Source organism: Ambystoma mexicanum, chromosome 9 (assembly GCF_040938575.1).
Source record: "Ambystoma mexicanum isolate Mex_15411 chromosome 9, UKY_AmexF1_1, whole genome shotgun sequence".
In the NCBI taxonomy this organism is placed as follows: Eukaryota; Metazoa; Chordata; class Amphibia; order Caudata; family Ambystomatidae; genus Ambystoma; species Ambystoma mexicanum.
The window spans coordinates 290,432,928-290,454,509 of NC_090931.1; the positions used below are offsets into that span (position 1 = coordinate 290,432,928).

At 49.0% G+C, this 21,582-nt stretch overlaps 1 protein-coding gene across 2 annotated transcripts in view; it reads left to right on the forward strand.

Annotated features, from left to right (window-relative positions):
• Nucleotides 1-2,392: 2,392 nt before the first annotated feature.
• HNF1B (HNF1 homeobox B) overlaps nt 2,393-21,582 on the forward strand; it is a 113,832-nt gene continuing 94,642 nt past the window's right edge. The window contains exon 1 of one of the 2 annotated variants that reach the window (XM_069614667.1): nt 2,393-2,990. In XM_069614667.1, the coding sequence (XP_069470768.1) occupies nt 2,650-2,990 (341 nt within the window). In that variant the 5' untranslated portion in view covers nt 2,393-2,649. The remainder of the gene's footprint in view (nt 2,991-21,582) is intronic. The other variant, XM_069614666.1, reaches the window with a different exon arrangement.

Here is a 21,582-nt window from a genome sequence, read left to right on the forward strand (position 1 = left end):
AGGTGGTGTTCTGTTGGCAGGGTGGGTTACTAAGGAGAAGAGGGAGTAGGATAGGGAGAGAGGTGGTGTCCTGTTGGCAGGGTGGGTTAGTAAGGAGAAGAGAGTGTCGGATAGGGAGAGAGGTGGTGTTCTGTTGGCAGGGTGGGTTAGTAAGGAGAAGAGGGAGTAGGAGAGGGAGAAAGGTGGTGTTCTGTTGGCAGGGTGGGTTAGTAAGGAGAAGAGAGGGTAGGATGGGGAGAGGGGTAGTGTTCTGTTGGCAGGGTGGGTCAGTAAGGAGAAGAGAGGGTAGGATGGGAAGAGAGGTGGTGTTCTGTTGGCAGGGTGGGTTAGCAAGGAGAAGAGAGGGTGGGATGGGGAGAGAGGTGGTGTTCTGTTGGCAGGGTGGGTTAGTAAGGAGAAGAGAGGGTGGATGGGGAGAGAGGTGGTGTTCTGTTGGCAGGGTGGGTTAGTAAGGAGAAGAGAGTGTCGGATAGGGAGAGAGGTGGTGTTCTGTTGGCAGGGTGGGTTAGTAAGGAGAAGAGGGGGTAGGATAGGGAGAAAGGTGGTGTTCTGTTGGCAGGGTGGGTTAGTAAGGAGAAGAGAGGGTAGGATGGGGAGAGAGGTGGTGTTCTGTTGGCAGGGTGGGTTAGTAAGGAGAAGAGGGAGTAGGATAGGGAGAAAGGTGGTGTCCTGTTGGCAGAGTGGGTTAGTAAGGAGAAGAGAGTGTAGGATAGGGAGAGGGGTGGTGTTCTGTTGGCAGGGTGGGTTAGTAAGGAGAAGAGGGAGTAGGATAGGGAGAGAGGTGGTTTCCTGTTGGCAGAGTGGGTTAGTAAGGAGAAGAGAGTGTAGGATAGGGAGAGAGGTGGTGTTCTGTTGGCAGAGTGGGTTAGTAAGGAGAAGAGAGTGTAGGATAGGGAGAGAGGTGGTGTTCTGTTGGCAGGGTGGGTTAGTAAGGAGAAGAGAGGGTGGGATGGGGAGAAAGGTGGTGTCCTGTTGGCGCGGTTTACACCGTGCGAGTATCTGATCGATGTCCGTCCTCCTGAGTTGTTGGTGCGGGTCATGTGTTGTTGTTTGTTTGTTGTTGCAGTGATAATTATAATAATAGGAATCTTGTAAAAACTGTAAACAATGAAAACAAGTAATAATAATTAAAAAAAATAAATAGAAGAAATAATAAAGAATGATCATCCTCAAAGCAAGCAGACTAATAATACAAATATTAAATACGATGTAAATTATACAAATATACACACTTCTGTTGTACATTTTCATTGTGATATTTATTATTAGAAGTACCATTTACTATAGGAGCAGTAACATAATTTAAAGAACGTATTAGAATAGTAATAGTAAATCATAGGCATATACGGTTAAAATAACTAAAATAAAATAAATACTAACAATAATATAAAGAACAGTAGTAACAGTACCGCAAAACGTAACCGAAGATATGTGTCATTGAGATAATGAATTCATATTGGTAGCAATAATTATGTCACAAAAATATAAGTATTAATAGTGGGGAAAATAGTGGAAATACTGTAAAGGGTAAGAATTAAACAGCAATATTTCGATAACACAGAAAATGGGAACACAAAAAATAAAAGCAATTATATAAATATGCTAAATTAGTAATCTTATATTCTGTAGACAAATGTGTATAACAACTATAATATCGAGGCATAAAATAATACTTATAATAACAATTATAAAATAAGAAAAAATACACATGCAGAGAAAAATAACAATATCCAAAATAACGATACGTGTGATAGCGATTATTAGTATTCTTGTAAAGCCTACAGGTGTATCAGAAATGCGTGTATTTACTATGTCCTCGGCCCATTCCGGGGAACGTACACCCCAGTCAGCGTCAGAAGGAGCCATCCGAGGAACCTGGGAAAGATGAGGAAATCGCATTGCGAAGGGAAATGACTCGTGTTTCGCATTCGCAGAAAGCGCCAGCGATCAAGGTTTCATAGAAGCTGTTCGCCGGGATCGAACAGGCGGCCTTAGAGGAAAGTCGCACGCAAGGCGTATCCTAAAATGGATTCTTTAATGATACCATAAAAGCCACGTGAAGTGAAAAGAGCACCTGGCTGTGCCCGAGGTTGCACCAGCAGCCCCGGCTGCGCCCCAGATCCCGCGGTCCCCCTGCAGCCGCCGCTGCCGCTCCCGGCTCCGCTCCCACACCGCTGCCCCTTGGCAGAATCCGCCCAGCAGGTGCTGGTGCACACGAGGTAACCCCGCGTTTGTAAACAGATTCACCCCTCTCCAGAGGTGGGAGGAGGGCCGGCGGGGCGGCTGAGAGCTCGGCTGTTTTTTTTTTTTTTTTTTTTTTTTGCACTTGGCTGAACAAGTCCAAAGTTCACCTAAAGTTTGACTGATAAAAACGCAGCGCTAATAAAGGGTGGTTTAAGGCAGCGGCGCTCTACACACAATGGGCTCGGGAGGGCAGCCTCCCCCTGCATTTGCATCCTGTAAGAATGTCTCCCTGCCCTCCCCTCATTTGCATATCTTATATGGGCTGATGGCGGGGATGCAGGGCCGCTAGAAGTGTCACAGGACCTGGAGCGCGGAGATCCAAGGGGCACAGGGGCTGCCAGGATTCGGGGCCTTTTTTTGGGGGGATTTGTTTGGTTGTTCTCGTTGACTTTTCGCACCCGAGCCATGGTGTCCAAGCTCACCTCCCTGCAGCAGGAGCTGCTCAACGCCCTCCTCAGCTCCGGGGTGACCAAGGAGGCGCTACTGCAGGCGCTGGAGGAGCTGCTGCCCGCGCCCCCCTTTGGGGTCAAGCTGGAGAACCTGCACATGTCCCCCGGGGAGCAGGAGACGGACACCAAGCCCGTCTTCCACACCCTGACCAACGGCCACGGCAAGGGCCGCCTCTCCGGGGACGAGTGCTCGGACGACGGGGACGACTTCGACACGCCGCCCATCTACCGGGAGCTGCAGTCCCTCAACACGGAGGAAGCGGCGGAGCAGAGGGCCGAGGTGGACAGGATGTTGAGGTGAGTGCGCAGGGGTGCTGCAGTGCCATGCCCGAGGACCCGTCCATATGCCCTCCTTGCAATACCAGGTCTCCAGCTTTACTCCTGCCCGCTTCCTTGTGGGCGCAGCCATGACACTGCCCGCTACCTAGTCCCTCCCGTCTCCCTTTAGCACCCCTCAGACGACTCTTGAACTCTTTCAGCCGGTCCCTAGGGCCTGGGATATTTATTTCAAACTATATTAATGTTGGCTGTTTATTAAGCGGCGAAACTGCGCATTGTGTAGCCCTCCACAAATCTTGCATCAAGGGCAGGGCGGCCATTTCACTTAAACCGATTTCTTGAGTATCACGTATCGAGTTAATCGAGTACCCGAAGCGGGGCAGTAACATTTCGTGCATACGTGTATTATTTTCTGCAGTAATGTCACAACTGAAGCTGGCCTACTAACTTTTCGGCTGCACATTTAAAATTCTGCAGTGATGTCACACCTGAAGCTGGCCACTAACTTTTCGGCTGCACATTTAATATGCTGCAGTAATGTCACACCTGAAGCTGGGCACTCACTTTTCGGCTGCACATTTAATATTCTGCAGTAATGTCACACCTGAAGCTGGGCACTCACTTTTCGGCTGCACATTTAATATTCTGCAGTAATGTCACACCTGAAACTGGGCACTCACTTTTCGGCTGCACATTTAATATTCTGCAGTGATGTCACACCTGAAGCTGGGCACTCACTTTTCGGCTGCACATTTAATATTCTGCAGTGATGTCACACCTGAAGCTGGGCACTCACTTTTCGGCTGCACATTTAATATTCTGCAGTGCTGTCACACCTGAATCTGGCCACTAACTTTTCGGCTGCACATTTAAAATTCTGCAGTGATGTCACACCTGAAGCTGGGCACTAACTTTTCGGCTGCACATTTAATATTCTGCAGTAATGTCACACCTGAAGCTGGGCACTCACTTTTCGGCTGCACATTTAATATTCTGCAGTAATGTCACACCTGAAGCTGGGCACTCACTTTTCGGCTGCACATTTAATATTCTGCAGTAATGTCACACCTGAAACTGGGCACTCACTTTTCGGCTGCACATTTAATATTCTGCAGTGATGTCACACCTGAAGCTGGGCACTCACTTTTCGGCTGCACATTTAATATTCTGCAGTGATGTCACACCTGAAGCTGGGCACTCACTTTTCGGCTGCACATTTAATATTCTGCAGTGATGTCACACCTGAAGCTGGCCACTAACTTTTCGTCTATAATGTATTAGGTCGTCCCTAAAGGAGGACACTTACCATTAGTCGATAGGTTTACTACTGCCCTTGAAAGTCCCACGAAGAGCGCCTCCTGCGGGCCCCCGCCCGCTCCTTAAATCCAACTCCAGCTGCGCTGTGCTGCCCCGGCAGACGGGCCGCTGGTATTGTGTTACTTGAATCTGCTCTTTCCCATACCGTCCCACTATGGGTGCGCACATGTGTTTCTCGTGACGCTGTCTGCACATGCATGTCTTGTTTTCATGCTAAAGTGACTCGGCTGCAGCACGCATGGCATTTCTCTTACAGAATTATTAATGCACTTCGGGTACCGTGGCGCCCCCACTCCTCCCAGCTCCCAATCCTGAGGCGTGACACTCAGGCTGTATACATGTTTGATCCGGTAGTACCCTGTCGCATTATGAGTGACACGACGGGCGCAGGACAGCACCTTTCCATGCTGAGGTGCACCGCCCCTGCTGCTCTGAAACCCCCCACTGTCCAGCGGGCCTTCCAAGCGGCATTAGGGGGTCACCAATAGACTTTTTCCCGCCGTCTTGCGTGTACATAGGATACCATTTTTTTAAATTAATTATTAACTCTAGGAAAAATACAAGCCTTTTAAATATACACGAAAAGAACAAATTGCATGACGTTTCATTAACATTTCACATGAAATACAATTATTTAACATTTGATTAACTTTTCATCGTCATCATGGCAATAAAACCACTTCGAAACAATGTAAAATGCGTCATTATTAAAAGCAGCCCGCTAAAAAGTTCCTCGTCCGCCAAGTGTATTTCTCCTAAAATGCATCCGCGCCCAGGTGTTCTTATGAAAAGGACCCGCGATACCATTAAAAGCGTGTTCGTGATCAGGCAGAAGACTGAAAATGTGCCCGAAATGGGCAGGTGCTGGGCCCGACCCGTGCCACCCAGCCGGGGTGGCCACCCGGCCTATCACGAACATCATCCCGGCGAGGGAGCCCCGTCTGGGGGGGGGGGGCGAGGGGGGGTGCACCAGCCGCGCGCAGCCTCCATTTCCCCAAGAAAAGCGAAAGGCGTCCATTGTGAAACGCACGCCCGGGGCGGCTAATTCAGGAAGAAAAGTGGCAAGTCGCGTTATTGCCCCAAGTAAACATGCACGAAAAACGGGGGGCCGCGTTCCCGTCCCAATATATGCTTAAACCGCTCGATACTCCCTCAAAGCGCTTCAAATGAAAACGCGGCCCAACTGGGAACGAATCTTCGATGCACACGTGCAAATGGTTGCACGCGTTTCCTTCCTATAACTGTGGGAGTAAAGGCATATTGTTCGGCTTGGGGGTTGGTGGGTCGCCGAAATGTGTAGCGCGTGCACTGCAGCCACGCATGGTAGTGGCAGCGGGGGGTCACACAACACACACGTTGTGTGTCTGATCCACCCATAGGATGCATGGAATGTCCTCATTGTGTGTGAACCCGGCCCTGTATGTTTGAAACGCTCCCTTCGCCCTGCACAGCTCGCCCGCCGCATGCCCGCCTGCTAGCTCATTAATTACCCACACAGTTTATCATGTCCGCTCCTGGGCGATATGTCCGCGGAGGCAGGGCGCTTATTAGGAACCGACGGCGGCGTCTGGGCGCTCTAGACCCCGTGGCCCTCCCCGCTGCCCAGGACCCTTCCCCGCACAGCTTCTTTAACTCCAATTCGATCCTTGAAACAGAAGGGGTGCCAGATACTACAGGGAAATGACAATACGGGGCTCGCAGATAACTTGGTGTTATCCCACTATTGCCAGGGGAGTGTGTAAAAGGCCTTCCTAAACTGTCACGGGATGACGTCAGATACATTATAACATGGTGGCAGGCAGATAAGCTACGACATTAGATACATGTTATCTTATTTGTTACATCATGTGAGGCGCATGGCCGTGTTGCGGCAGGTGGAATCGCTAGGATGTGCAAGGCCAAGAAAGCCTATTCTGCCCCGATACTGTCGGCTAATATATGACATTGTGAGCTATAATGCTGTCACCGGATGATGTGAGCTACACAACTGTGCTGTCTATCGCCGGGTGAGGACGTGTTATATTGTTACTTGAGGACGTCGGGGACACCTGTACACGCTCCCCGGATGATGACCGCGAAACTGCATGCATTGTGGCTTCTTGTAGCAGGACGATGTCCTTTACAGTAAGATAGTGTCGCCGGCTGGTGGCAGATACATTATGATAGTGTCGCCGGCTGGTGGCAGATACAGTATGATAGTGTCGCCGGCTGGTGCCTGATACATTATGATAGTGTCGCAGGCTGATGCCAGATACATTATGATAGTGTCGCCGGCTGGTGCCAGATACATTATGATAGTGTCGCAGGCTGGTGCCTGATACATTATGATAGTGTCGCCGGCTGGTGCCAGATATATTATGAGTGTCGCAGGCTGGTGCCTCATACAGTATGACAGTGTCGCAGGCTGATGCCAGATACATTATGATAGTGTCGCAGGCTGGTGCCAGTTACATTATGATAGTGTCGCAGGCTGGTGCCTGATACATTATGATAGTGTCGCAGTCTGATGCCAGATACATTATGATAGTGTCGCAGGCTGGTGCCAGATCTATTATGAGTGTCGCAGGCTGGTGCCAGATACATTATGATAGTGTCGCAGGCTGGTGCCAGATCTATTATGAGTGTCGCAGGCTGGTGCCTGATACATTATGATAGTGTCGCAGGCTGGTGCCAGATACATTATGATAGTTTCGCAGGCTGGTGCCAGATACATTATGATAGTGTCGCAGGCTGGTGCCTGATACATTATGATAGTGTCGCCGGCTGGTGCCAGATATATTATGAGTGTCGCAGGCTGGTGCCTCATACAGTATGACAGTGTCGCAGGCTGATGCCAGATACATTATGATAGTGTCGCAGGCTGGTGCCAGTTACATTATGATAGTGTCGCAGGCTGGTGCCTGATACATTATGATAGTGTCGCAGTCTGATGCCAGATACATTATGATAGTGTCGCAGGCTGGTGCCAGATCTATTATGAGTGTCGCAGGCTGGTGCCAGATACATTATGATAGTGTCGCAGGCTGGTGCCAGATCTATTATGAGTGTCGCAGGCTGGTGCCTGATACATTATGATAGTGTCGCAGGCTGGTGCCAGATACATTATGATAGTTTCGCAGGCTGGTGCCAGATACATTATGATAGTGTCGCCGGCTGGTGCCTGATACATTATGATAGCGTCGCAGTCTGATGCCAGATACATTATGATAGTGTCGCAGGCTGGTGCCAGATCTATTATGAGTGTCGCAGGCTGGTGCCAGATACATTATGATAGTGTCGCAGGCTGGTGCCAGATCTATTATGAGTGTCGCAGGCTGGTGCCTGATACATTATGATAGTGTCGCAGGCTGGTGCCAGATACATTATGATAGTTTCGCAGGCTGGTGCCAGATACATTATGATAGTTTCGCAGGCTGGTGCCAGATACATTATGATAGTGTCGCCGGCTGGTGCCTGATACATTATGATAGTGTCGCAGGCTGGTGCCAGTTATATTATGATAGTGTCGCCGGCTGGTGCCAGATACATTATGATAGTGTCGCCGGCTGGTGGCAGATACAGTATGATAGTGTCGCAGGCTGGTGCCAGATCTATTATGAGTGTCGCAGGCTGGTGCCAGATACATTATGATAGTTTCGCAGGCTGGTGCCAGATACATTATGATAGTGTCGCCGGCTGGTGCCTGATACATTATGATAGCGTCGCAGTCTGATGCCAGATACATTATGATAGTGTCGCAGGCTGGTGCCAGATCTATTATGAGTGTCGCAGGCTGGTGCCAGATACATTATGATAGTGTCGCAGGCTGGTGCCAGATCTATTATGAGTGTCGCAGGCTGGTGCCTGATACATTATGATAGTGTCGCAGGCTGGTGCCAGATACATTATGATAGTTTCGCAGGCTGGTGCCAGATACATTATGATAGTTTCGCAGGCTGGTGCCAGATACATTATGATAGTGTCGCCGGCTGGTGCCTGATACATTATGATAGTGTCGCAGGCTGGTGCCAGTTATATTATGATAGTGTCGCCGGCTGGTGCCAGATACATTATGATAGTGTCGCCGGCTGGTGGCAGATACATTATGATAGTGTCGCAGGCTGATGCCTAATGCTTTATGATAGCGTCGCAGGCTGATGCCTGATGCTTTATGATAGCGTCGCAGGAGGATCTCTCGGGTTGCCAGCGGGCAGGGGTAATACTCGATTTCGTGCCACAGATGCTGGCTGGACAAATTACGATATTGCCACGCGATGATTAAGCTTATACTGTCTCTCCGCGATTTCACATCTCCTATTTAACATACACTGGGGGGAGGGGGGGTCCTATGACAAAACACCACCGCTCGGGGACTTCAAAGCTTTGATCACTTCCCATTTACATGTAAACAGAGTTGAGTGAGACGTGTGCTTCAAAGAAAAGTCTTGAATATGTTTTTGCAGCGAGGCACACGGATAGCCCTGGCTGGCACACACATGCCAACTGTAATCAAAATAATGAAAGGCACGTGTGAGGAGTGCTGTTTTTTTCCTAAGCAAAGCACGGCAAAAATCGATAGTAAAACTTACACAGTGGGGAGGGGGCGCCCCGGTGGAGATGGAGCCGTAAAGCGATCAGGATAACAGGCCGCTTGCATTGTTGTCTGAAAATATGCGAGTCTGATTAAACGCGCTTATCACCTCGGGCACTTCATTTTCACTGCTGCTTCGCATAAGCACGATGCATTTCGGGCTGTCTTGTTGCTTTGCACTTTTCGAATGCGCAGTGTCCGTTTTGAGGCGACTTTAAATGAATTGCTTTATTTGTGTAGCGCCCACATCGTCCTTTGAACGCCCCATGGCGCTCGCTAGACATTGCATGAGTTAAAGACAAAAATATCACCCACGTTACAAAATCAACACAGCGCCCAGATCTGGAGCTCCTAAGCATTGTTCGGTGTCTGGCTTGCCTGTGCGTGTCTTACACATGTCCTGTAACCGATGCAATGTCATCATGGTGTGTTGAAGTTGCAGCACACACGGATGCTGCCATATCACAAGTTTAATGAATGTAGTGCCATAGGGGGTGTGTCTCGCGCATCACTCAGGCCCACAGGCATGGGGATTTATGACACAGTGGCAGCGCTGTTTTTGTTGTTGCTGGGAATGAGTCCACGCAGACCAGACACACGTTTTAGAAGGGGTGGTGGTTTATGGGAGGGCAATTTGCATTTCAAGGACTTTAAATGAGGAGACAGTGTGCTGGGTGTGGGGGTGCGGGGGGGGGGGGGGCAGGGGGTGATCGCTACTCCGAGTGTTAACCCCCCTTTGCTCAAACGGTCTCTTTCCAGAATTTACCGAGGTTTGGCTCCGTTTGTCACATTTCACGACTCGCTTCCATGTACTTGCTGTGGGTCAAGAAGGGCATATTTTGAATGGCCTTCACTGAAATGCCACATAATAAAAACAGCATGGAGAAATCTTTTAAAAGACGTGCCCCCCCCCCCCCCCGCGCCCCACCAAAAATCGCACTTTCTCTCGAAAATGTAGGGCGCAGGTCTGGACCTTAAATTCGCATATTTCGGAAAGCTAAGGTAAACGTATCTTGACCGACGAGAAAGCGATAGTATAAACCGAAGCACGTGGAGCTCTGTGTTATTAATTTATTTTTCTATAAATCATCGACGGAAAAATACACAAAGGGCGGCGATGGCGGTGAATGAGAGGCGGGCGATTCGCTGCCAAACTGTAAACTTCCGGCCTTCGGGGAGAGGGGCGTGTACAATGTCAAAATGTGGTATTCTGCGGCGGGTGCTGTGTGCGTAACACCCGGAGGGCTCCAGGTCGGCGATTTCAGGACACCGGGTGGTAGGGGCCCAGAGTTTGGAGGAATAACAATGTATTGTTCTGGCCAAGGCCCTTACGGAGACACAGAGGCCCGATGGGTCGTGGGTTGTGTGGGGCTAGGGCCGGCACGCTCTGTCTACGGCCCATAAGGTGGGAGGGGGCATAGTGGTCCCCTCTGTCCGTGTTCCGTGTCCGATGGATAGAGGCCTATTCGACCATCTCACATATGGATGGCAGAAGGCCTCTCTGTGTGCGGTCATTAGTGATGACAAGAGGCCCGCTCTTTCTACCTACATGTTCGAGGAATTGAGAGTCGCTCTGGCTATGTTTTTTTTTTTTTGTGGAAGAGGGGCCGCTCTACCTCCAGGTATTAATGCCCACTATACGCTGCTCAGCTGCGGGCATTAACGATGACAAACGGACCAGGCTGAGGGAGGTGTACAGGTGAAAGCATCGTGGCCTTAATTGTGGCTAGAAGCCTTTTCTGACCTCATTACAGATTTCCCAGTTTTTGCGAGGCTCAGAGTTACGCACTATCAGCCCCCTCGGCTCGGCGGGGTAACACTGCTCCTTGTTTGTGAATTGAATGACGTCAATCCGCCTCTTATGTTCAGCCAATCGGAAGCCTGTAGCAATGTTGTCATTTCACGATCATTCTAGGCGCCTTCCTTCTACCCACCCATTAAATATAGTTTCAATGTCATTGCAGTCACATTTGGATTCTGTTGTATAACACACCTGCACGCCTCCGTGATTTGTTTTTAGTTTAATTGTATTGTACCATTGGTTTATTTCGGCGTGAATCCAGCGTAATGCACGTGGGTGTCGCCATTGGGAATGGGCGCGCCACTGTTTTCCACCCGCCAGGATGGCCAGAGCTTCTTACTGTGGTGGTGTTATTTTGTATGCCCGGGTCGTTCCGCTTGATTTCTCAGTGTGTGTGTGTGATGCAGGATTTGGGCGGCTGGAGCCTGCACGGGGAAGCTGCGCAGTCTGAATGCCCCCGTGTCTTTGGCTGGCACCCTGCTCCCAAGGTGCTCCCTCTGAAGTCCAGGGCCGCACCCAGCTATAAAAGGCAACGCTCAGGTGCGCGCAGCGGAGAGCCACTCCCCGGAGAAGCATGCCGAGCCATTAACCTTTCCCTGCAACCCCGTCCCACAATCCTACCCGGCAATAGAAGTCGTCACTGCTGGACCGTGCCTACCGGGGGGCCGCGCATACCCTCCCCGCGCCGACAGCCCACCCTTTCTCGCGTGTTGCGCGTTGGGTCTGGCAGGGCCGCTCACTGCTAAAAGAGGGCTCTGTCAAACCGCAGCCCCCAAGTTCCTTTGCCAGCCTCCAGCAATCATCCGAAAGCTGGCAGAGGTTGCCAACCCCGTGGGATTCTTAGGGTTCCGGAAAGCTGCAACACGCGATTTCACAGGCAGCCCGACCAGACGCTCACGCGTTTCGTCTAAGGAAGGGCCTGATTTGCAAAAATGATTTCAATGAAACTTTCCCCAATTTTTTTTTGTAAATCAGGCCCAACGTGTCTGATTATGACCCCCTGTTCCTAACAAACTGGGTGCGATTCCTGGCTTCGGCACTATTTACATTCTGAATATACTTACCGCTCAACCGAGGTAGCTTGCTTTCTTTCTTTCTTTCTTTCTTTCTTTCTTTCTTTCTTTCTTTCTTTCTTTCTTTCTTTCTTTCTTTCGTTCTTTCTTTCGTTCTTCCTTCCTTCCCCCTTCTTTCCTCCCTCACTCACTTTATTCATTTCCCCGTCTCCCTCCTTCCTTCCTTCCTTCCTTCCCTTCCTTCCTTCCTTCCTTCCTTCCTTCCTTCCTTCCTTCCTTCCTTCCTTCCTTCCTTCCTTCCTTCCTTCCTTCCCTCCTTTCTTCCTTCCTTCCTTCCTTCCCCCCTCCCTCCCTCCCTTCCTTCCTTCCTTCCTTCCTTCCTTCCTTCCTTCCTTCCTTCCGTCCTTCCTTCCTTCCTTCCTTTCCTCCCTCTCTCCTTCTTTCCTTCCCTTCCTCTACCTCCTCCCTCCCTCCTTCCTTCCTTCCCTCCCTGCCTCCTCCTTCCTTCCTTCCTTCCCCCCTTTCTCCTTCCTTCCTTCCTTCCTTCCTTCCTTCCTTCCTTCCTTCCTTCCTTCCTTCCTCCCTCCCTCCCTCCTTCCTTCCTTCCTTCCTTCCTTCCCTTCCTTCCTTCCTTCCTTCCTTCCTTCCTTCCTTCCTTCCTTTCTTCCTTCCTTCCTTCCTTCCTTCCTTCCTTCCTTCCCTCCCTCCCTCCTTCCTTCCTTCCTTCCTTCCCACCCTCTCACTCCTCCTCCTTCCCTCCCTCCCTCCCTCCCTGCCTCCCTCCCTCTTTCCTTTCTTCCTTCCTTCCTTTCGCCCTCCTCCCTCCCTTCCTCCTTTCCTTCCTCCCTCCCTCTCCCTCCTTCCTTCCTTCCTTCCTTCCTTCCTTCCTCCCTCTCTTCCTTCCTCCCTCCCTCCCTCCCTCCCTCCCTTCCTTCCTTCCTTCCCACCCTCTCACTCCTCCTCCTTCCTTCCTTCCTTCCTTCCTTCCTTCCTTCCTTCCTTCCTTCCTTCCTTCCTTCCTTCCTTCCTTCCTTCCTTCCTTCCTTCCTTCCTTCCTTCCTTCCTTCCTTCCCTCCTTCCTTCCTTCCTTCCTTCCTTCCTTCCTTCCTTCCTTCCTTCCTTCCTTCCTCCCTCCCTCCCTCCCTCCCTCCCTCCCTCCCTCCCTCCCTTCCTTCCTTCCTTCCTTCCTTCCTTCCTTCCTTCCTTCCTTCCTTCCTTCCTTCCTTCCTTCCTTCCTTCCTTCCTTCCTTCCTTCCTTCCTTCCTTCCTTCCTTCCTTCCTTCCTTCCTTCCTTCCTTCCTTCCTTCCTTCCTTCCGTCCTTCCTTCCCCTGCCTCACTGTGTCTCCCTTCCTGCCCCCCCATCCCCCAGGCGGTATCACCCTTCCATCATCTGTTTTGAACCCTGGGGGCGGACTAGCATTCAGCAGCTGTATTTCTTTTGCCGCCCTCGTTTTTCCATGAGTTTAAAAAGAAAAAGATTAGGCTGCACAGGCCGCTGCGTTTCATTTTTCAATGTGTTCCCGTGCATTGTTGGCCTTTTCAGGAACTTTTCCTTGTTTCTGTGTGCGAATTACTTCAAACAAGATGAGGCACAGGCCCGAAGCCAGAGCGCCTCTGCAGTGTTTGCTTTTTCTGGGGCCTTTGCACAGTAAGGAACACAAAACAGTGAAACCTTGTGTGCAGCGATTATTAATCATTTTTCGTGGCAATTCTGGATACCGCTGATTCATACTTCCCTGGAAATGGTTGTGGGTAGTGTAGAGAAGCTGCCGGCGAGAACAGCACCCCACAGCACTCAGAATTTCATTCCCCCTCTCTCTCCCTCACTCACATTGCATATCTGACTGTATTCTGTCCACCATCTGTCTACCTGTAGAGCTATCTACCTACCCCACAAAACAAACACATGAATAAACAAACAAAACAAACTCTCCTCTATCCACCTAACGCTGTCTACCTCTCCTGCTGTCTGTATTATCTATTTGACTGTCTATCTATGTATCCATCTATCTATCTACCCATCCATCTTTCCATCATCATCCATCTATTCATACTTGTCTTTCTATCTATCTATCCCAGTCTCCTCTCTATTTTTTTTTCAGTCTCCCTACCGAGCTGGTTGGTTGTATTCTATCTGTCCATCTACTGATCTCTATCTTTCTCTGTCTATCGATCTATCTCTCTCTTGATCTCAGTCTGCCTGCCTATCTAGCTGTCTGTATTCTGTCTAGCCATCTTTACCTCTCTTCTTTCTATCTTAGTCAGTTTACCCAGCTCGTTGCATGTGTTTTAGCTGGGCCTGCGGCTCAATGGACTAATGCATCTACTGCAGGGGCCTGTGTTTGACCTCATGGTCATAAGTTAATTCATGGTCATTCATGTCCACTCAGCTCTTCATCCTTCTGAGGTGGATAAAATGAGGACCATTGAGTTCACTCTCTCTCTCTCTCTCTCAGGGCTCCCCCTCTTCGGACAGCAAGTAGGAACCGGAAGCACACTGCACATGGTGTTTTAGTGACCTCGCTCCGAACCCATAGCCAAGCAAGACAGGTCTCTGCACCAGTTCTGTTCGATAATCTGCCTAGGGAGGATAGCTCAGGGGCAACGCGCTCCCCTTGGAAGCAAGACGACGCAGAGCAACACAGGTTTGATCCCTGGGTCCGCGCTTAGAAACCTCTGCCTATTAAGCGCATTATAAATACCTAATTAAATAAATAATCAATTGCACTGCAATGTCTACTACTTATATCTAAAAGGGGGCAGCATGGGGGTGCCTCTGGGTGTGGAGGAGGGTCTAGGGGAGTGACCACCTGCCCATCTCCACCAATGGAGAAGAGAGGTGCGTTTATGGCACAGTGGAAAGAGTGAGGATCTTCAAAGATGCGGAGGGACTGCTGAGAGACCGTGCCAGAAATGAGGGGGAGCAAACACCCCAGCAAGACACCCTCACGTCGCCGTTCCAGTAGCAGACACGTGGAGCTAAACCATGGTGACCATCGGGTGGGCTGGCATATGTCAGATTTGAAAACACCAATTCCATGGAAACCTCAATAAATATGGCACAGGGCCTGGAAGAGAAAAAACGACCATAAGTGACTGATAGAAGCTTTGAGTAACTGGAAACTATTGGCTTCCTTCTGAGCCTCCCTCAATGTCATCGTTATTCTGTCTGCGCCATTTTAGAAGTGGCACAAGCCTCCTTGAAATCAGTGTTGGTCCTGCCCAGAATGGAAAGAGTCCCACCAGAGCTGCGGCCGCCGCCACGTGCTGCTTGCTGCACGGGAACGCCAGAGCACACGCCACGTGCTGGTGCGGCTGCGAATGCGGTACTAGTCGAGCCAGAAGTGGTAGGCCGCGAGACGCTGCATGGGAACGCGAGGATGCTGGCTGGGACAGAGTTCGGCCCTGTTGGGCCTCGGCTTTGAGGTGCAGCTTGGTTAACGGCGGTGGAGCAAGCAAGAGGCCCGAGTCTGGCCATGCCGTCCCTCAGTCCGGTAGACAGGGCCTCGAAGAGGGTCCCTTCGTCAGCTCGAGGCAGTGGAAGGTGAAAGAGCCAGAGAGACGCGTTGCCAGTCTCTTAGGGCCCGAGTCATGGCATTTTTTGCACGGTCAAAAGTGACTTTGCATTGCTGAAAAGTGACTTTGCACTGCCGACACAAACCCCGATTCGTGCAAAGTGTATTTTTGCAGTGCAAAGTCATTTTTGCAGTACCAAATGACTTTGCACGGACTTGCCACTGCAAAAATACACTTTGAGCAGTTCCATGCATCGGGTTTTGTGTCGACAGTGCAAAGTCACTTTGAACCGTGCAAAAAATGCCATGACTCGGGCCCTTAATCTCGCGAGGGTGTGACTGTCACATCATGAACTCTAAGGAGAGTATATCTCGGCGGCTGCAAAGACTGCAATACGCAGCGCTGCTGAAACTCGCGCCCACGAAGGCATGTCAATGCTTACGTAAGGATTTCAATATACCCCTAAACGGTGCAGCCGGTGCTTCGAGGGTACGGACACAGGACGAGTGTGTTTTCCAAATGAACAACCGGTACCTGCAAAGGGCCGCGTGTTATAATATCGAGTGGAAAATAACGCGCGTCCAGACGCAAAGTGCAAAATATGCAAGGCTGCAAAAATAGTCTTAAAATAAAGTCAACAAAAAGCTCTATAGTATTGGGGAAATGGGAGGGGTGGGGTTGGGGGCAGTCTGGGGCAAATGGTTACTACAGGGGAACGTCCCCTGTTACTGCGGCACCAACTCAGCTATTTGTGGGAAAAGCAAAGGTTGATTTTTTTAATTGAAACATAATCTCGTGTCTGGGGGGATTTTCCAAAAACCCGGTCAACGTATTCGATATAAATGAGCTATTTTGCATTTCAGTATTAAGAGGTAGACATAGCTTCAGTTGAGGCGATGGACTCATCGCCTGTCTGGTGTTGACTGCATGGGAGTAATAAACTCAATTTAAACATTGTCCCAATGCGGGTTCTTTCGCAGTGTCGAAGGACGTGCGAGTGTGGGCTTTACCCGGAATTGCAGGCGCCGATGAATCGTTTCGAGGTCGATATTTATGTACATTTTATTTTGGCCGGTAATATTTTGACACGGAACCCCAATCCCAGCTCCATATGGGATGGAAGATAAGCAGAATATACATAAACAGGGCTTGCAGTTAAACGCCCCCCCCCCCCCAAAGTATGAAATACTCGTGTTTAAAAGTATGAAAGCAACTACAGCGCTGCTGCCAGTGTCCTTCCTCGGAGTTAATCTGTGGGCTAGAAAACACGGGCTTCATTTAGGGTTTTCAAGCACTCATAATTCAGACGTTCATGGGTTTATTTAGGTGAGCAGACATCCCAGTTTTCCCAGATCTGTACACTCTGTCCCCATGTCCTGCGAGTTTTTTTTTTTTTTTATTTGAAAACCATGTCCTGGTTTTGTGGAAATTATAAGCCAAACAAACATTAATACACCCTGGCAATTTTATATGCACAAAAACGATCGAGGGGAGGGATCAAACTCCCAGCTTTTCCAATACCTATTACGCATATTAACTGCTTGCGCCACAGAGACAGGATGGGGAAAAGCCTCCACTGCAAGGCCTAAAATAGCAATCAGAGCTCTGTGTTGAACATGCTGAGCCCCACTGTCACATGAAAGTCCTACCTTTATGTCGACGGCCTGTCCCCTTTTTGTGTGTTTAAATGTGGTCACCCTACTTTCTATGTTTATCTTCCAACCCTTGTGCATCTAGGAGCTGCGTGCATTTTCGTGCGATATTGGACACACGTGTCTGCTGTTTGAAGCAAGGGCAATTTAGGAGGTTTGGAGGTGGGGACTTTATGAGTTTTCCAAAACAGCATTGTTTCCTGAACAGGAAGTGGCAACAGAAGGAGAGGGACTTGGAGAAGCAGAGGCCCGCCGTGGAGAGGCTGCTTGAGCCTAGACCACGCCCTGCCTCATTGCACCTATCAGCTGCCAGGAAAGGAACTGCGTCATTTCATAATATTTGATGGGTAAACACTGGCAGACATGGCGTCTGTGCCTTGACATATTAGACCTGCACCCGTACAGTAAAAATATCCTGATTACTTTTCGCTTATGGGAACTGATACAAAGGTTTGTGATTGAATGTGAAACTACATTACCTGTCGGAGTCATGTCAGCTGTGATATATTCCAGAAGATTGCACAACTGGAGATGTATTTATTTACTTTTTTCTATTACTGCATTTTATATGAATCCAGAGACAATCTCTCTCGACACTCTATTTCTCTTGCTGTCTCTCTCTGCCGCTCTACCTCTCACTCTCTTTCTCTTCCCTTCTCTCTCTCTCTTTCCCTCCCCTCCCTCTGCTCCCCCTCTCTCCCTCTACTCTCTAGCTCTTTCTCCCTCTCCGATTCTCTCTCTCTCTCTTTCGCTCTCTTTCACTTCAGAGGCAAAAAGAAAGATCTTGAGTGTGGGGATGTGATTTTCTGGAAAAGGTGCTATCAAGTAAACAACAAAAGGAAATGATTTAACAGTACTAACATATCGAACTAACTCTGTTTAGAAACGTACAATGTTAATTTCTAATGATCACTTCCAATGTATAGTTTATTCATAATAAGAATGTTACACGTCTTACCAAGCAAAGTCCCTTAAAATAACCCTATACGTTATTTTCTGATAGGATAGCATTCCAAGATTGACAGGCTGGTACACTTGTATTGTACTCTTTAAAACTAAATACCCCCTATCTGAAAGGGGAAGGGGACACAAAACACTAGTCAGAGGTCCAGCCTGCTTTGCATAAAATCCAGGTGCATTTGGGGAGCATAAGTAGGCCTACAGATCTTTGACAGCTACGTCTCAGACAAAAGGATTGCTTGGTTATTTGGCTGATTGACTAAGTACATAGAGCACACTGGTCTTTGTGCTAATTTGATCTTCCACAATAATCATCCTAACATTAAAATGCTTGTAACTTTGAACCATATATAAGTTTTGGATAACTCTACAGGCTAGAATGGAGTCACCCTATTAGGATGTGCAGTTATCCTAGAACTTTCTTCCTTTCTATTTCCATGAACATACTCGGGTCCCAATACATCCAAAGAGTGATATATATGTGTAATGGTATACAGTTTCAGGAGGATCCAAATGGAGTATTTTTTTTTATTTTTGGAGGTTTCATATGGAGTGTTGTGTTTTGGAGGCCACCTCTGGAAGTTTATGATTTGTTCTGGAATCCTCGCTTGGTATTGGCTCTAGTTTTGAGGCCTTGCCTGGGCTTTTGGGTTCCGCTCCATATTGGTCAGTTGCAGTTTGGTGGGGCCTCATTGACACCCATGTGTCCCCTTCTATAGATCACATTTAGAGTATTGTGTGTAGCCATAATGTGTCATGTTGAGTCAAGTTTCAGTTCTCTAGGCCATGTATATAGTATTTTCAGCTGGAGGCTTCCTTTGGCATATTCACATAACTTTAATGGCTGAAATGCAGAGCTGCATAATAGCCCGTCCCAACGTGCCCCAAATTTGGACTCTGGTCCCTCCAAGAGCATTCACTCAACAGCGCGTTGAGACCATAATTATAGTGAAAGGCGCTATACAAATGACAAAAATGAATGAATGACTATTGGGCCTCATTAGAAGGTTGGCTGTGCAGGAAAAAAGTGGCGCTAATTCCATTACCGCCACTTTTCCCGCACCGCCAAACTACAAGTTTGGTGGTGGGGTGGGGTGGCCGGATTCACCTGCAGCACTGAGCTGCCAGCAATTCCGCCACCCCACCACTATAAAATGCTGCTATTACCAGCGCCGGTATTACCAGTGCCAGTAATACCAGCAATTCACCCTATGGAGTCCTGTGGGACACCGTGGAATGGGGAATACCCACCCTTACCGGCACTGGTAATTCCGTCAGACCAAGTGCCGGTACCGGTAATACTGTTTGGGGGTATCCAGCTGGATTCACCGGCGGGATACCTCCAAAGCTATAATGAGGCCCATTGTGTTGAGTTCAGTTCTTCGATTGGTCTATTGCTCCCAATGGTCCTCCAACCATAAGCTAGAGTCCAGTCCTCGGAATCCCCAGTGATACTGTGTCTTCGGGATAACCTCTATGTACACACATCTCCGTTACATTTAATGTTGTGAAATGCATCTTGGTTGGATTCCCCTCTTCAGGACAGGACTTGGATGCACTTGACCACATTGGGTCAAAGTTTGTGCCCATCGTGTTGCACCACAGAATAGACACACCCTGTACTGCCACAGCATAAGAAGATACCCATCCTTTCATGATAGTGAACATGCCCAGAAATAGTTTACTCCGGATTTAAGACTCTAACAGTATGGTGCCAGGCAGTGTTGAACTGGGACAAAAAAGCAGGGTTACATTTGTCACTGTATGTAACCTTTCATGACAAACTGAATGACTTCTTTGTCTGATTGCACTGATTCCTCGATACTGTATTCTCCACTCTGTTTTTTCCACCTGTTTTTATTGTGTTGTTTTATGTGCGCCCTGAGGCCTCCGGGCATGTGGCACGATATATAGGAATTTTAATAAATAAATAAATAAATAATAGCAACTATGGTGCATTTTGGGGAACGTTTGTGGAAAATGATGCATTTGAAAGCATGGAGGGCTTGTAGCTATACCGGAAGCACAATACTTTAAATGATTAAACTGGTCCACATAACCTACCCAAACTGGTCTCTAGGACTGACTATCTTGGCCATAGCCATGCCTTTATCCAAGGAACCTAACGAGCCATGTTTGTTTTGTGCCAGAGAATGAGTTCTTCCTTCCACTTTCTGGACATGAGACAGATACCCCAGGAGGCCATTGCCTTCCCTCGACTTGTGCAAAGATAGTGAACTAGGAGATGCCCCGGAACTCTTGCTCGAGGACCATTTGGTATGGTAGCCTGGTAGCTAAAGTAGGGTGATTCTGAATTTCCAGAGTGGCGCGCTGTCTCAGTCTGCCCACATACCAACATGTTCCATTCTGGAATGTCTTCCTGCTGACGTGGGTAGCAGTGATGCAGTTTCCTATTCAGGGAAATGATCATGTGATGTTATGTCATTGGAGCTTAGTATAGCGCAGTTAATACCCAAAGGTCTCTGGGCGCTGTTACTGAACACCGCAAGGGTAATCAGAGGAAATGGCAAAAAGCGTGAAAGAGGAGCCTGAGTGAATTCATAGTCACCAGTAAGCCTCAATGTCAGGGGGAAAGCATTCCATAGCCGCGGGCTCGCCACAGAGAACACCTGACTCCCTATCGTGCATTTTTTAGTCCTGGGTACACAGAGCCGGTGGTACTCTGCCGGGGGCATAGAGAATATGCTTTTCCTGCAAATATAGGGCCCCGTAGCCTTAGTTATTACTTGACCCTCTGGATCCAGCAGTTTAACTTCTCTCATTACAAATCCAGAATTAGAAAGAAAAAGCAAAACTATACCTCCTAGGAGTAAACAAAGGGCAGAGTGAGCATATTTTCATGGCCTGGAGCATGCTGGGATACCTGCTGGCGGTCTCAACCACAGAGCCGGCACTCCGGCAGCTTGGCTGCTCTGCATCCTGGCCAGTGGCATATTTTGCCTGATCAAGAGAGCGTGATTAACAAACTGCTGAAAAAGCATTCAGCGCCACTCCTCACTGCCCACCACCCTGATGCGGGGTAGTCTAGGCAGGGCAGGTGCCACAGCAAGGCAATTCTAGGCAGCTGCCTAGGGCGCTGGCTGCAGGAGTCTATAGGAGGTGCCATATGACCATAAATGCCTTTTCAAAAGCGAGAGTAGCGCCTAAATGACACCATGTAGTGCAGCACAAGTGCATGAACCGGCCTTGGATCTTGGTACATCATGCCTAAATGACATCATGTCGTGCGGCATAAGTGCTTGAACCGGCCTTGGATCTTGGTACATCACGCCTAAATGACATCATGTAGGGTGACATAAGTGCTTGAACTGGCCTTGGATCTTGGTACATCACGCCTAAATGACATCATCTAGTGTGGCATAAGTGCTTGAACCGGCCTTGGTACATCACGCCTAAATGGCATCATGTCGTGCGGCATAAGTGCTTGAACCGGCCTTGGATCTTGGTACATCACGCCTAAATGACATCATGTCGTGCCGCATAAGTGCTTGAACCGGCCTTGGATCTTGGTACATCACGCCTAAATGACATCATCTAGTGTGGCATAAGTGCTTGAACTGGCCTTGGTACATCACGCCTAAATGACATCATGTAGTGTGGCATAAGTGCTTGACAGGTTGGTACATCACGCCTAAACCACATCATCTAGTGTGGCGTAAGTGCTTTAACCAGCCTTGGTCCTTGGGACATCACACTGCCTCTATACTCTGTTGCCAATCAAGTGGTTATCAGGAAATGCATTTCTTCCCACAATGCCCA